We start from the raw sequence: 16543 nt of genomic DNA, 5'->3' as shown, positions 1-16543 counted from the left end.
TATATCTGTGGTCTTCAATGGTATTCAGCCTAAAGTCTAGGGTACACTCATACGCAAACAAGCACAAAAACACAATTTTATACGCAGATATCAGAATTTGCCTTAATATTAGACATGAACAACCAAGACAACACTTCTTAAAATATATTTTTTAATTTTATGAATATACACAAATTTAAATGCTTAACATAGCCCTCCATGTAAAGTAAAGCAGTCTACAGTGGACAAGTGTAGGTCCGGTCTGTATGTCTGTTTTGTAGTTTTACAGAAAACATATATTTTTTTAAATAGCTTAAAAGTGAAATTTACATTAAAAGAAGGAAAAAAATGCCCGTTAGTAAGGTCAATGTCAAATGATCAAAAAAAAAAACGACAACAAAAAAAACATTGTTGGTCCAAAAATAAAAGTGCAAATACAATTGGTAAGATTCCCCTCGCCCATGCTGTTTACCTTTATCAATGTTCATACATAGCAGTTTCATAAATAATAAATAAATACAAAAAAATAAAAAATGTCCAAAATAAATAAAAAATTGAATCAGATAAAATAGGCCTAAATAAAGAAGACGATCCTAAGATTTTGCAATAAGAAATTTGGAAATGTTGCTGGGACTAACGATGTTCAAATAGCATCAAACAAAATCATGACTGTTTAGTTTTGAGAAGTTTATCCAAAAGCTTCAAAGCGTACTGGATCTCCTCTGGTGTCAGGTCGCTCAGGTCGGGCAGCTCTTGGGGACGCGGTCTTCTCCTCAACCGGCTCGCCTCCTCGCTGCTGCCCCTGCCCGGAGCGGTGTGGATGCCCCGGAGCCTCATCTGCAGCCAATCCCGACGCTCCTGCACCTGCTGGAGCTCCCCGATGTTGTGCATGAGCTGGATCTCACTCACCGTCCTTTTTCTGTACACACACAGTATCATGAAATATTCGTCAGTTCAATACTGAAAAACAGACTGTTAAAAATATATATAAATAGAGCTCAAATAAGGCAATGGACTTGGACTGGTGAGGGTAATCTTAATTGATCTTAAATACTTAAGTGGTAGGAGGAGATAATTACCTCAGGGGACGCCCTTCACAGAACGTGAAGACGTGTAAAATGCAGAGAGACGTGATCAAGATTTTAGAGTCCAGATTCTGCATGTTGACCTGTATCAAAAATTCAAAAGATTAATTCAAAAGCTTTTAATGTTGTAAATTTACAAACCTTTCTCAGCATCAAAAATGTCTGACATAAATTAAAATGTCTCATGTTAAAATAAGCCATTGCATATAAATTCATTTATTAAGGGTAACATTTTAAGTGTTTTTTTATCCTAAATTTATATTTCCCCAGATCTGTTTAACGCTCAAACACATCATAATTCATCTGAATAAAATACATTTTATCAGAAACAAACTTAATTGAAGGTGTGTTCAGCATACCTGCTCTGTGATTACTTCTCCGCAGTTTGCTAAAAGTTGATGAGTACTGGTGGAAATAAAGAGAAGCCAGTGTAGCCAGTTATGATATGCATGGGACTCTCCAACTTCCTTTTATAGCTCGCCGGCCCAGCCATTGATGAGCTGACTTCATTATTGCTGTTGATGTCACACCTCAAGCTCCTGGAGGGGGCAGGCCAGGAATGACAACACCTCCTTTGAACTTCAGGCTTTCAACACTGTTATACCAGAACAAACTAATGGCTTTGCATGGTGAACCAAATCCACCCACACCCACCATATTTTCAAAAATACACACACCAAAATTCTAAATCTTTAAAGCTATGAGTTTCCCTGACAGGAATGTTTTGACTTTTAAAGAGTTTGGTTCAATATGAGATTTATCTTTGAGGTAACACAACATTATAATCCTAATTTATACAGTATGTATGTTATTATAGGCCTATTTTTGATTAAGACTGTAGCACAGAATTTCTCTCCTTTTTTTAAATTCTGCATACTCTTCTGTCTGTAAAGTAGTCCACATCTGCTGTGACCTTTAATTGTCTGCCCCACAACAAAAGCGGCAACATTTGGATGGATTTATGACTGTCGTTGGCCATTAGGGGGTTTCCCTGGTTACATAGACTCTTGACTCAAGAATTAACATTGTTTTAATGAGTGGCCTTCCAAAAAAAAGAGCGTTCACACAGACCTGACGTCAGAGAACACTTCCTGAATTGAAGAGTAATTTGGGAGTTTAGGAGCTGTGTCATAGGTGATGCAGTTACTGTCACTGTGTTGGTCATCAGTGTTTTGTGTGTGCGTGTGCGTGCGTGCTAATAGAATAGAAAAGAATAGAAGAGAACATTTATTATTAAGCTCAGTGTGCTTTACATTAAGGAGAAATTCACAGGAATACAAGAAACAACTGTTAGTTCTGCAATCATGAATAAGATTCAGAAATCAAATCAATAAATTATTAACCCAATGTTCACAGCACATAATCAAACACCAAAAAGCATTAAAATAAAAAAAAGATAAAATAAAAAATACATTGAATGACATCTAAGAAAAACAAGATGTTCCATTGTTAATGAAACAAGGAAACATATTAAGAAGCTATTCATTTCATTTTTGATATTTGCAATTTTAATAATAATTTGCTTAAGGGAGTCCCAACCAGAGGTTGATGCTTTATGGGGGTCTTTGGCATGGCAAAGGTTGGGAACCCCTGGATTATATAACAGTGGATTGTAAAACATGTTTTGTAAACCTATACCGAACATATAGAAACACATAACAAAAATATGCATTTATAATTTACTCTAATCACTATTTATGCTTAAAAAGAATTTTTACAAGATATGACCCTTTGCGACAGTGTAACGTAAACAAAGTAAGAAAGAAACTGATTCTGTGTACCCTTTTTTAAGGGTCTTTAACGGAAAAAGCAACACACAAATAGCCATGATTTATAGATCTAGTTGTAGATTGTTTGGTATTAGCACATTTAAAAAAAAAATAATTCCATTAAGATATTTGCGCTGTATAATTGTATTTACAATCATAACCTTTGCAAAGAAGTTTTGCAAAGATCTCTTAGTCATCTATTTTTGACAAATAGAAGAAGTATTTATAATCTCCTTTTATTAAGTTATTACTCCACTTCCTTTCATGTAAATAACTCCTCTACATTTATCTCACTACTGTAGTTAATGATCACTATTCAAACAGTCTTTTTTGGAATACAAAAGTGTCAAAAGTCTTTTTACATAAATTAAGGTCATTAAGTTGGTTGTTACCTTACTGTTGATATATTAGCAAAAGCCCCTCTAGGTAGCACTTTTATAAAATTACACACTAGTCTCATCTAAGAAAGGAATATAAGTTTTAACTGTCCGTTGAATTTTAGGTCTCTTCGCTCCCTCCCATCCCTCTCTCTCAATCAGGTATAAGTTATACAGTTCAAGTGTAACGTGTGCATGATGATCATCCCTGACAAGTCAAAATGAATTTACAATCCTCATGTACTGCTTCGTCCTTCCAGTCCCATGAGAGAAAAAAGAGCATGACGACACCGGGTGAGAAGGTGGACTATGAGATTACGTCAGGCATCTCAAAGATTTGTTGGTCATGTTTATTTCCCTTTCAAGTGTAAATGTTTGAAATTCATCTGTAAATGTGTATACATTTCAACTAAATTATTTTTTTTAAAGCGCTATGATCTGTCAAATTCTTACAACGCCTTTCATTTAAACAGTTGAGAATGAACCATCAAAGTTTTTGAAGCTAAATAAAAAATGATAATACTTCTTAGACTTTCATTCCACATGTTGTTTCATAAACAAAGGGCACTTATTCCAATTGTTTACAAAGCAGCTTTAAAAGATTTAGGGTAAACGACGAGGCCCTACATAGACATTGACCCCCGCTTGCTTACCCGTGATACTATTACGGTGGCCACGGCCTGTTTAGATGACACCCGCTGAACACTTTGACCTCTGAACTTAGCTCAGGTCCTAAACCATGCCGCCACCATTACCTCATGCTGTCACAATGTGTAGCATGTTACCCGAGGTATGCATAGGCGAAAAAGGTGCATGGGAAACATTGCAGGAGCGATTGCAAGTCAGGTGCATCAGTAAAGCAAGCAGGTGCCTGAGACTTAAGAATAGTAGCAGTAGAGTAAATAAGTAGAAGGGGACTTCTATTTCAGATTAGGCGTCGACTTTTATAGAGGGTGACGTCATGTCCTGAGATGGCTGACAGGCAAGATAAATTACATTTCAGAAATACTGACGTCTCAAGTCACTCAGGAAAGTGCAAAGACAACAAGAACGCAATGCCTTAAAGATGTAGGATGTACCAGGTGGATTTTATCATTATGTGTGAATAGATGGCTTATTGGCACACATATTAAAATGGGAAAACTTCTATTCAACTTCTATTTCTTATTAATCCCAGAGGGAAATTCGATTGTTACAGTTGCTCCAAAATATACAATATAGCAGCAGAAATAATAAAGTAATAAAAATATTAATAAAATAGAATAGGAATGTAAGTAAGGTATGAATAATAGGTACAAGAAATATTTACACGAATAAGAGTCAGATGGAATATATACACACATTGAATTTCCCTCTGGGATTAATAAAGTATTTCTCACTCCCTCATGACTGCATGCGCTTGCATTTTGCATTTTGCACATTCAGATCCAGAGTCTGTCCTGAAGGGATTGGGTGAAAGAGCTCCATTATTGACGTCACTCTGCTTCTGCAAACGAAACCACATATTCATCTTACCAAAGAAACGGCAAAGATCCCTTAGGTCAGTGCAGCGAAACAGATTCCTGTGTCAACTTGAAGCAGACACTCAAGATTATGTAAAATCCAATGACTCTTTTGTAAGTGTCCTTTATGTTTCTTCAAGATGTTTCTCCTCTACTCCACAAATCAATTGTACATAGTGCCACGAGAGCCGCATTCACAACAGAGCTGCACAATCATGGAATTGTACCCCTTTTTATGGCATCCAATAACTAATTAAAAATAAACTTTGCAGAAAAAAAGAGGACTTGAACATAAATCTGATACATTTATTCAGTTAGATAATAATTTGTCACCACAACAAAATCATGTTTGAGAATTTTTTTTTTTTTTAAGTGTAATTAGATTTTTTAAGTCTGTTAACATGAAGGGGGCGGGCTTTTTGAATTATACCGCAGCCCGTCAGTAGGTGGCGCTCTAAACCTTTTGGCATCACTGAAACTGAGGTGCAGCGCTCTACACTCTTAAAACACATTATCTGACGTTAGCTCATTATACACTAGAAACAGTTAACGGCCTATATGTTCATTCAGAGTTTTTTTTTTATCTGTCGACCTGATAAATGTAAGCCACACGTTCTTTCTTGTTTCTCCCTCTGTTTTTCCTAAACCATAACAGTAGGCTGCTAGCTGCTCTACAAGCAAATATAACTAACCATGTCTCTCTACTGTTTGGTGCAGTGCAGGTAGTGTACAGTATCTTTGTCAGAGTTCTTAAGCTAAAGGTTGTGTGTGACTATATGTACCCTAGAAGTAAGGTTAACCCTAGAACACTAACTAACAGTTTTGTAATACCATCACTAACCTGATTTAATAAACCCAATAAAATATACTTCCCATGAAAATATTTTAAAGTACAACAATAGATGGCAAATTGAAGTATTCTTCTTTTATTTCCCCTTATATAAACTCTCATAAAACGATAAAAAGGTATAATGTGTGTGTGTGAAAAAAAAATGGAGCTGGGAACTTGTTTTTCAGTCCACTTTGTTTCCTTTGACATGTGAGCATTGTATAGTGAAGGATAAGTCTCTCACTGCATTACCGACAAGTGTGGGAAATATTTTACTCACTATCACTAACGTCACTAACTAAAATCACCCGAACAAGTGCCTGTTGAAAAGACCAGAGATTGGAGCAGGGAAACACGCTTCAATGACGTCAGGGGGCAGTCTGAAGGTACCCAGGCAACTCAGACAGCAGCTATACAATACAATTCAAGTGATTGTGGTCACTTGAATTGTATTGTATGGTGAAAATCACCCAACGTTAGTGTTCTAGGGTTAATGGGAACAGATTGTTCATCTGAAAACCCAACAATAAGGGAAAAGAGCTAAAAGGCTAAGCTATGTGGAAGTGAACTGAAAGTGGAAAGATAACTCTCAATCATTTCTGGGAGCACGCTTTTAATTTTTCACTGTAAAAAAGTTGTAGTTTTCAGCAGCTCCCCGATTAATATTAATCATTAATTTTGTTAATATAATAAAGTTCTATTGATTTCAAAATTCAGAAAAAATATCAAGGAAAACTTCAAATGAATGAAATAAAAGCCCAACATAATTTAAGGCCCAGTCCCTTTTACTAACCTGGTGCATACGTTAAAGGCTGGTCTCACTTAGAGACCCCTGTACTTTTAGTTTTTAAATAATTTGTTGCTTTAAAATTAAGGAGAAAAAGCAGAAAGACACAAACAATAAATGTGAATTACGGCATATGTCTAAGAAATACAAGAATGATAGTATATACAGGCCTTTAAACAGCGCACTGTCCAAAAAAGTGATGTCAAATTTATGATTTATTTAATTTGTTTATTAATACCTTAATTCTTACAAATTTAACTATTATTTCTTGTGTGAATTTACAATTTTTATAGTCTGTTCCAATCTTGTTGTGCACAAATGTTGAAAGAAAGTAATTAAAAGTCTGTCTAATATTGATGCCTGTTCCAAATAAAGACAGGGCCAATTGTTAAATTAAAGTAAATAAAACCCTGGGCCATTAATAGACGTTTTACGGTATTCAGGCTCGCAAATCTGTCAATAAAACTGTGCACCTCAGTGTGATTGGCATGATTAATTGTTTAGGGTGAAGGGTCGGCACTGTGAGCTCATGTGCGTAACAGGCAGTTCTTTACTACAACTTGACCTCCTTTTCCTGGAACTGTCCTCCCTCTTATGGCAGTGCACCATCATTTTACTGCCACCAGACACCCCCACACCAGACCACTTGCAGTGCCTAACTCCTTCCTCTTAGCTGTATTGATTGATCAAGCATCAAAAAGCAAAGTTATAATTGTGTTATCTGAAGGAGGCTGGCTGTTGAAAAGGACTCATAACAAACCAACAAACCTACATAAATGGATTCAAAGCAAACTGGAGAGCTTAAAATGAATTAACCGCCTGCTTCTGGAGTTTAGTTTAATTTTCAATTTTTCTGCTTTCTTAACAGGTTTTATCAATTGTGAGTGATAAGGAGATGGGAGGTAAAGTTCTAAAATGCTGGTGTATTGCACATTATTGTTAGCTGCTGGTGTAGCTGCACATATCCCTATTTCACAAAATCTACATAATAGAGATGTTTATGCACATACTACTGCACAGGGTGTGTGTATGTATTTATGTATGTTTGTGTGTATACGTGTATGTGAGTATCAATGTGTGTGTTTGTGTGTGTGTGTGTGTGTGTGTGTGTGTGTGTGTGTGTGCATGTATTTATGCACTATGTTGATTAGATATGGTGACAAATCTGGTGTGGTCTGGGCACATTCTCTGACTGAGTGAGGGTCTAGGTTGTTCCACAATTGTTGTTTGGTGAAGACAGATACACAAGAGAAGAGATGTTAACATTAACATTTCAGAATGTAAAAAGCTCACAAAAAACTAACAACATTTTCTGCTTGCAACCAAAGCTGTTTATGCTACACTTAATGTTTTTTGTCTGGTGGTCTACTTTTTTCTATTTCTGACCAGACTACAGAGGCAAAAGATGAAACTATTTTGCTTTTATGGTTTTCTCTGTAATGATCTCAGTTTCGATGACATTCTCTCTGGCAGCTGCTTCCTGCTCTTGTAGACGCAGCTCCAGCTGGGTCAGCTCTCTTTCAGGCTGTTTGTCTTCTCTTTTATGTTCCATGTTGGCAACAAAGCTAATAGTGTAGGCTTGAAGTGGTGTATGACCTCTGTGGTCTATGAGGATGCACTGCAGGCCAACAAGGCAGCCTGAGCATCCTCCATGCCCTCTCTGTGTAGCTCAGTATTAGTCAAAGACTTGCATAGCCTGATGTTGATTGGCCAGCGCAGTTCTCTGCTCAGTTTGAGTTCAAAGTCCTGGCTCTTCTAGCATTTGAAGTATGGACACGTTCTGTGTTTTGAAAAGCTTCACAAGGACACCTCTGATGGTGAATTATTAATCAGATTGATTTCTTCAAAAAGACTTTCAAAAACTGGTCAGGGTGAGGCTAACATGGTTGAAGTATTTGGTCTCTACACTCAGGATGTTTTGCCTCTGTACTGAACTCTCTTGGCTGGGTTAAGTTTGTCAGTTTCTCTGGCAGCTAGTTGATATCATCTGCAGCTTACACCATCTCATGAGAATCAGCCACACAGTCCAAAGTTTGGCTACAGACACAACTTACTGGCTGGATAGAATAGGCTTGCTGAAATGGCCCCTGGTTCTCCAGGGTCTCTTCGTCTGATATCCTTAAAGGCTTTAAATGTGATTTTTCACACTTAAATGTAATATAAATGAAGTATATCCTCTGAAAATAACTCTGTGAGTCATGACTGTCTACAATGGGTGTAACACCCGAGTCCCACTGTCTGTGATGATTTCAGAGTTTTCAAAGTCCTATCTTCACTTTGTTTACATCGCCTGGACGGCCGGCTGACTCCTCCCCTCGTGTATAAAAGTTGTTTAATTGAGGGACTAGAGAAAAGAAGAATAACATACTGTACTCACTGTGTTTCTAGATCACGCTCATTTCAGGTAAATTTACATGCAGTGTGAAGATACGAGCATAATAAAGATCACTAGCATTAGCATGCTAACACAACAATGCAGCGCAAGTTGTTTTGGTTTCATGCTGGTGCTCAAGAGCGACATCTGCTGGATCAAAAAATCACACATAAAGCCTTTAATAAAGCCCTCTGAAAGACCCGAGACCGTCCTAATTTCAGTTTCCATATTACTCTGACATTTCCTTCTTGAAGTTCTTCTGGAGAAACTGTAAGAACAATAGGCTCTCCTCATTACAGCCTAGGATATCTAGGTGGGAGTCCACACATCTGCAGACTCGCTCATAAACATTTTCAGGAAGGCCTCAATGATTTGGTTTAGTGATGGAGTTCTGGGTCTGAGTTTGCTGTGCCAAACCTTTTTGCGATGCCGCAGTTGAAACGAAAAGTAGCTTCCTTTTTGCCATTTTTTTTTCTTTAAATCAAAATGACATCAAAGAGTCGTTGATAACAATACTGACTGAAGCATGTCCCAACGTCACCTCATGTCCTCTATTAAAAATTGTTCTAAATAAAGCCACAAAGACACACATTTTAAGTGTGTGTGCTTGATATTCAAGTTATTCAAAGTTATTGACAACTTCCTGAAATATAATAAGCCTTGTATAGCAGTGATTAGCCCCTCTTGTGGGGTTTACCCTTCAAATGGAAAGATATCAGAAACACAGTGATCAAAAAAAAGGGAACTTATGAAGCAACATTAATGACACATGCCTAAAAGATGACGTTTCTTAACTGGGAAACAACCAGTTTGAGACATGTCTGTGACTGGAATCTAGATTTTTCCAAAGACTTAAAAACAATGTTATTTTCCCCTTAAGTCTCTGTTCTCCTTAAGCTTTTACGTCTGTCTTTTTACGATTAAATCAAAGTTCCTCAATTTGATTTGATGAGCTAAAATAAACTTCTTGTGCTTGTGAATTGTATGATTTTGTAACGATATATTTTTGGGAGTTTAATGCCTTTATTTTAGAGGAATGACAGTTATAGTTGAATATCAGGGAAATATAGAGAGAATGGGTAATGACATATGAGAAAGGAGCCGCAGGTCGGATTTGAACCTGGGCTGCCCGCTTCATGGACAACAGCCACTGTACATGGAGCTGAAGTTGTTTTTTCAGATTCCAGCTTTCTATTGGCTAACATGACAGTCCACTGCACACTTTTGTAACAATTTAGTCATGACAATTCTTGCAACTGATACTCAGTATACTAACAGATTTTCTTGCACAAAAGCATGTGTCTCATACATAGTAAAAGATAGAATCTTTTGTCAGACTAATGGGATGGTTGAATGAAAATGGGTTCATAGTATTACTCAAGAGAAATGCCAGCCAGGCTGTAAAATGGAAATCCTGCAATCTCTCCAGTCTGTAAGGAAGCAAGAATGTCCACGCTGGCTATAATTTGTTTAGATAACATTTGTCTTAATCTAGAGGCGGGAAAATGAGATGGAGAGATATGCAATCACTAGATATTTCATTTATTTTATTGCACTTAAAAAGCAAAAAACAACAAAGCTAACAAGAACACATACTCAATTAGGTGTAAAAGAAAGTAAAACAAGAAAGAGATAAATTAAAGAAGAGGGGAAAAAGGAAAATAAGCTCTTATGGCAGAGAATGATTATGATGACGCATTGGTTAATGGGCCAAGCAGGAAATAAAATGTTTGTTTTTTAAATAAGTTGAGACTGGTGCCAACAATGAGGTCCTCTGAATCTGATAGAGAATTGAGAAAACCATGTCCTGAAAAATGCAGAATGAAGTAAGCTGGCTGACCTTGTGTTGTAATGATGGATTTGAGAATTGATTTGAAATATATCTTGAAAACAGTAAGTTGTTGACTGATTGGAAAACAAAAATACATCTGTTGGAGAAAGTGATCATATTGTATCACTTCATAGATAACAACTTCAGAAATAAATTCTTAGCTGAACATGTAGCCTAGACTCTGATCAACTGACATCTCTCTGATTCATCCATAGAAATGCTCAAAGAACCATTATATTAGTGATACAAAGAAAATCTGAGATTTTCAGCTCAAATTTCTCACTACAGTAGATTTAAAGGCAAAGCAGTGCTGATCATCGATTACCTTATAAGCAATAAACAGATCCAACCTTTGGCATCTGGTAATAACTGCTAATCAAATAATAAAAATGTTTTCTTTATATTGATATTAAAACTATTCATGTGAGCAGGGCTATTTTTGCATTCTATAGTTGGGATGTATAGCTGATTTTCTTCAAACGGATACAAAAAAGATTTTCAGCCTCCAACTGCAGGTCATTTCAAGATAATTTCTCCCACTGGTTTCAACTGAATGACACAGAGAGAAAGAGTCATGATGAACCTGTAGAGGACATTAAGTGGAGGGGGGTCATGGAGGGCTTTAATGACTGAGCATAAGGTCAATTATGACACGGACAAAAGGGACAAATGTCATGACGAGGGAAGGTTTTTAAAAGTTGCAAACGTCTGCTCTATTTTCTTTCAGATCAATTTTAAATACGTTATAAAGCGAGCCTTCAGTTTCATTGATCTTTGTACAGTGGGGTGTAAATGTCTCCTTCAACTTCAACTGTTAATCAATAGCCTACGTAGTGTCAGAAATCTAGCCTATGTTTATTTGTTCCTCTTCTTTCAAGTTAAGACTGAAATGTATGCAGCGATTCACTGAGTATAGCATAATAGTAAGTCACGGTAAATTGCGACATCTAGTGGTCTTATATATGAATATTTTGTGACACATGATTTCTCACATTTGCCTTATTTTAGACACAACTTTCTATGCGACAAATATTCACTATTGGACACTATTCAGTAGCCTACAGCAGACTGGATAGCTGCTTCCTTCACATCAAGTTTAAAGGAAGTATCATCCCAAGAGTCAGCATAGCAGATAATATTAAATGTTGGGATCCCCCCCCCCCCCCCCAAGAAAATCGATTTGGTAAGGTGTTACGTTTATTCATCCGTTAGCGCGGAAAATATTGTGTAACAGCAGATATGTGGATAATATATTATAGCCTACTGCAGTTTGCCAATAAAACAAAGAGAAGTAAGTGTACTCCATGCAAGCATTGAGTATGAGTACGAATTCATATTTTAGTTCCTTTTAAAGTTTTACATTTAAAGTTTTCTATTTGTAGTAGTTACCGCTTATTAAGGAAAAGCCCTTGTGTACTTCTGTGGTCCGGGAATTTAGAGAAGCACTTAAATGCAACATGACCTGATGGCAGCAGCAAAGACGGTCCCTTTGAAGTTTCGTTTTGCCCGCTGAAATTGAATCTGCCTCCTCAGTCCTGAGGTAGTTATGACATTAATGGTAAATTGTTAATACCTTTTTACGTTGGGGTGTATTAATTTACTATTTTTGGGACGGTATAGACGAAACTGTAAAAACTGTAGGATAAAGTGACATAAAATAAACCTGTTCCGGATAAGTAGGTAAGTCACCACTTCATCAGTTAGCTACATTGTTGCAAACCTCCTTAATATTTTTTGCTAACCTCCTTTATCGAAATGCTAGTTGTCAATGTTAGCAGAGATATTTTCTTCTGAAGAAATAGTTATTGAGCATAGCTACTTATGCACATGCAAACTAGATAGATAGCCTAGTAACAAGCTAAACCTTCATCGAAATATGTCTGTTATGGTTCTGATGGCAGGCAAAACCCAGAATAAATATCTTGAATCAAGCCTAGGCTGCCAGTACATGTAGGCAGGGGGCTCTAAATATAGGCCTTTGTATAATTGCCCAGTTATTTATGGATAAAAGGTGAAGCCTAAATACAAAACAGATCTTCATGATTCAGATAGACAGTAACTATTATTTATTCTCCATTGGCTCTGTTAAGACGTTTTATTCAAAATGCATTATGTCCTCAGGGAAATACAATCCATCGACCTGTCATTATGTTGATGTATGGAGTTTCTACTCTGCTGAGTTTATCTTTACAGAAGCAGAGAGCATTCATCATGTCTGCTGCCTCATTGCCTGGGCTTAATGTGAAGCCATAACAGTGATAAACAAAATAGTCCAGTTTAAAACCTCATTATGGAAACGATGAAACCTAATGCACACTCTCGTTACCACCAACCGTTCCTGATTAAATTGCTTGACAGATTACAGACAGAAAAACATGTGGATGTTTAGCAGGCAAAAGCAGACACAGAACATGTCTGTCTCTATCGACAGACGCAGGTGTGAACATCTATGTGATTTTTGTCAAGTCACATGTGAGACAATGCTCTCCTACACCACCATCATCAATTACATTTAATGTGTAAATACATCCAATAGGAACGCAGCTCATGTTGTCAGTATAGAGCCCGAGACACTCTTTGTATTGAACAGCTGGAGGCATGTGGGCTCTCTGACAAAAGATATGTGATGTGAACACAAGTCAAAAACTTTCAGATAGCCTGGAAGAATAAAGATAGGAACAAAAAAATATTTAACAGTCAAATCAAAGTCCCAAATTAGAAAATCACATGTATTTGTCAGAGGATGAATTTTAATTAGACCTTCCTCTAATGTAGCTGGCATTGGGATACTGTGTGTTACTGCTTTAAGTATCTATTTTACTAACAGTTTCTAAATGTTTTCTTAGAAGCTGGAACAACAGGTTATATCACAAAATAACCAGAATATACATTTTAAGAAAGCCTTACTATCCACTATCTTCTGTTTCTTTAAGTTATGGCATTGATTTATTTGTTCACATGGGAGACTTTGTAGTAAAATAAAAAAAGATTCCTGTATGCTTTTGAGAAACATTTAACTTTGCTCTTTTCATTAAACAGACTCATGAGTGACTTCGAGGTTACGGACTCCTTTTGGGAGTCTTGGATATCACCTGGGAGAAGAAAAGGAAAGAAAGAATCCAAAAAGGACAAGAAATGCCTAAAAAGCAAAAAAAACTTAAACATGAATACAGATGAACAGGTCCAGAAAAAAAAGAAAAAGAAAAACTCCAAATACAAGGAGGCAATGAAGGGAAGGAAAGAAAAGATAAAGGGAAAGAAGAAAAAGAAAAACAGATTACCTTTTGAACAAGATGACAGCGCTGTATTTACACAGGGCGGTAATGCACAAACAAAACAAACCTTGAATTCACTCAGCAGTGACAAGCTCCATCCCGATCAACTCACTCAAGACTCAAAAAAGAAGGCCAAAAGAAAAAAGAAAGTGGGGTTTGAGTTGCCACCAGCATACATGCGAGTCAAACGTCCCAAATTTGTCTCGTCAACTCAGCAGTCTCCCAAAGAGAGCCTCATCTTAGTGACTGAAGCTGAGAGAGATAGTGAGAGCTGTTCACATGCAACAGAGCACAGCCAGGGTCCAACACACAATAATGACTCTCAGTGCACCAGCGACGACGTAAACAGCCAGGACCTTTTTATTACCCAGAAAACATTTGGAGCACCACCCTCCCAACCTTCCAGTGATGAAGCCATTAAAACTTCTCCGGCTGCGACACAGATGGAGCAGCATCATGAAGAGCCATTTAAATGTCCACAAGACCCTGAATTCTATCAGAATCACAGGAAGACGCCTGAGCAGAAACCAAAGACTTTACAGGTACTTGAGACAGAAGAAGAGGAAGAAGACGGGTTATTTAGAGAGAGGAAACTGTGTCTTCAGTCACGGACACAGTTAAACACAAACCATACTGAGAGGAAAAAAGGATCACGTCCTCTCTATACAAAGCCCAGAGTGATGAATCCTTACCTGGATGAGCCAGTTGTTTTATCCCCCTCCCCAGAGAAGAAACATTCTCCTTTTTCAAACCAACAACCACCTCCTTGTCTTCAGCCATCTGTGCTTCCCAAAATGTCCATGACCAGCACTTCTACACAGACAGATAACTTCTTCACCACTAAACTCTCTTCCTACCTTCACTTCTGCCAAAAAAGGAGAGAAACTGAACATTTTGAGGACTTGGAACCTTTGGACCTGAGCTCAGCTCAGAGGGCCAGAAAAGACCTGAGGACATGTTTTTTAATGAAAAGTGACAACCAAAGAAAACGGTGTCTATCTTGTTCTTCAGACATTAAAGATGTAGAGGTACAGGAAAAGCCTTCTTGTCAACGTCCTGGCTCTGTAAGCACTCGAAGAAAAGCTGAAACAGCTGCGAGTCCCCTGTCAGAGTCTGGCAATAAGTCTGCAGACATGTCAACCTCCAGTGAGGACAACGAGCAGCCCTGTCGCACCGGCAAGCTGGACCTGACGCATGTAATACCTTATGATACTCCGGTCAATTTACAGTTCAACACCTGTTTTATCATTTTTTACAAATTTCAATCAAATCAAATGTATTTGTAAAGCAAACTGACAAAAGTGCTGTACAGGAAGCAATACAGTCAAAATACAGAGAGAAAATCCACCTGACACAAATAAGAGAGTGCAGGGGGCGACCTGATCGAGGTAAGAAGGCCGTTCACAGTCGAGGAGCCTTGATTTCAAAAGAGTGGCCTGAGTTTCTGATTAGAACGAGGGACTGCCATGAGGCTCATGTCTGTAGATCTGAAGGGCCTGGAGGTTGTGTAAGGGCTGAGAAGGTCAGTCACGTATTAAGAGCCATTTTTATTAAGGGCTTTAAAACAAATAATCTTAAACTATATCCTGTAACCTATGGGAAGCCAGTGACGAGAAGATAAAACTTCATCCGATCCACCTTAAGTGAGACAGTCAGAAACTCTCTATTCAGAATGGTTTCAGAGTTTCATAACAGATAAAATAAATCCATTGATATTCTAGTTGTAGAGGTTTTTGTTTTTTTCTTGAACTCCTTGTACATACAGTAAGTAAAAGGTAAATAATATTATATATCCTTAAATCTATATGGGATGTTGTGCAATACCATTTTTTCCCTTTCACAATTCTCACAATCGTACATCACTACACTCAAGCGATCAGGCTGGCAAAGACGGGTAGGGGTTAAACCAATAAGAAAACACTTAATTTTGAACAACTTTAATCAATGAGGTTTAAGTGTACGTCTGAAAAATAAGAAAAAAATCTCATTCTTTAATTACCTAACTGCAGTTGGAATGTGTGGCACTTTGGGCCATGGATTTACTGCCTGTATTTGTTTTCCTCAAAGGGTTATTGTGATACAGTCTACTTGCATCTTATTCCATTTTAGAGACAAGACTTATATAGGTGAAGATGAAATCATGTTCTTTTGTTGACATCTTTGTGCCACTTTACACCAGCTGTGGCTCAGTTGGTAGAGTTGGTTGTTTCTTAGCCGGAAGGTCGGGGTTCAATCTCCAGCTCCTGCAGCAACATGTGTCCTTAGGCAAGACACATAACCTTAAGTTGCTCCCACTGCTTCGTCGGCGATGTATGAATGTGTATGAATAGGATTAGATACTTCTGATGATCATCTTACATAGCAGCCTCTACCATAAGTGTGAATGTGTAGGTGTGACCTGTGATGTAAAAGCGCTTTGAGTACTCAGAAGACTAGAAAACTGCTATTCAAGTTCAAGTCCATTTACCAGTTTAAACATTTGCACCTTTGGGCATTAGTTTGGGGCTGTTTAGGCTGCAGCCCTGCCGAGTGAATTGTGGTTTGTATCATTGTGGTTTACCTAAAACACCTCATTCCTCCATTTACATCCACGGTTGCACAGGCTGACATGTTCTTTCATTATATCATAAACACAAACTGTAATTTGATATAAGTCATGACATCTAGTTACACCCACCATCCTGCTGCTATAAAGCTAATACAAAGTTACCTTGAAAACAAATATTCATTAGTGT

General features: G+C 37.5%; 1 protein-coding gene across 1 annotated transcript; it reads right to left on the bottom strand.

Moving 5' to 3' along the window:
• Positions 1–166: 166 nt before the first annotated feature.
• Positions 167–1487, bottom strand: pth1a (parathyroid hormone 1a). Its single transcript, XM_065956505.1, has 3 exons — positions 1424–1487; positions 1059–1147; positions 167–898 (listed from the first exon to the last, which is right to left on the bottom strand). Exons 2-3 carry the CDS (start codon positions 1139–1141, stop codon positions 643–645), a joined length of 339 nt encoding a protein of 112 aa, XP_065812577.1. The 5' UTR covers positions 1142–1147; positions 1424–1487; the 3' UTR covers positions 167–642.
• Positions 1488–16543: the final 15056 nt, after the last annotated feature.

Source organism: Labrus bergylta, chromosome 7 (assembly GCF_963930695.1).
Source record: "Labrus bergylta chromosome 7, fLabBer1.1, whole genome shotgun sequence".
Lineage (NCBI taxonomy): Eukaryota > Metazoa > Chordata > Actinopteri > Labriformes > Labridae > Labrus > Labrus bergylta.
The sequence above is the reverse complement of the archived record's forward strand: the minus strand, read 5'-3'. Positions and strand labels throughout refer to the sequence as shown.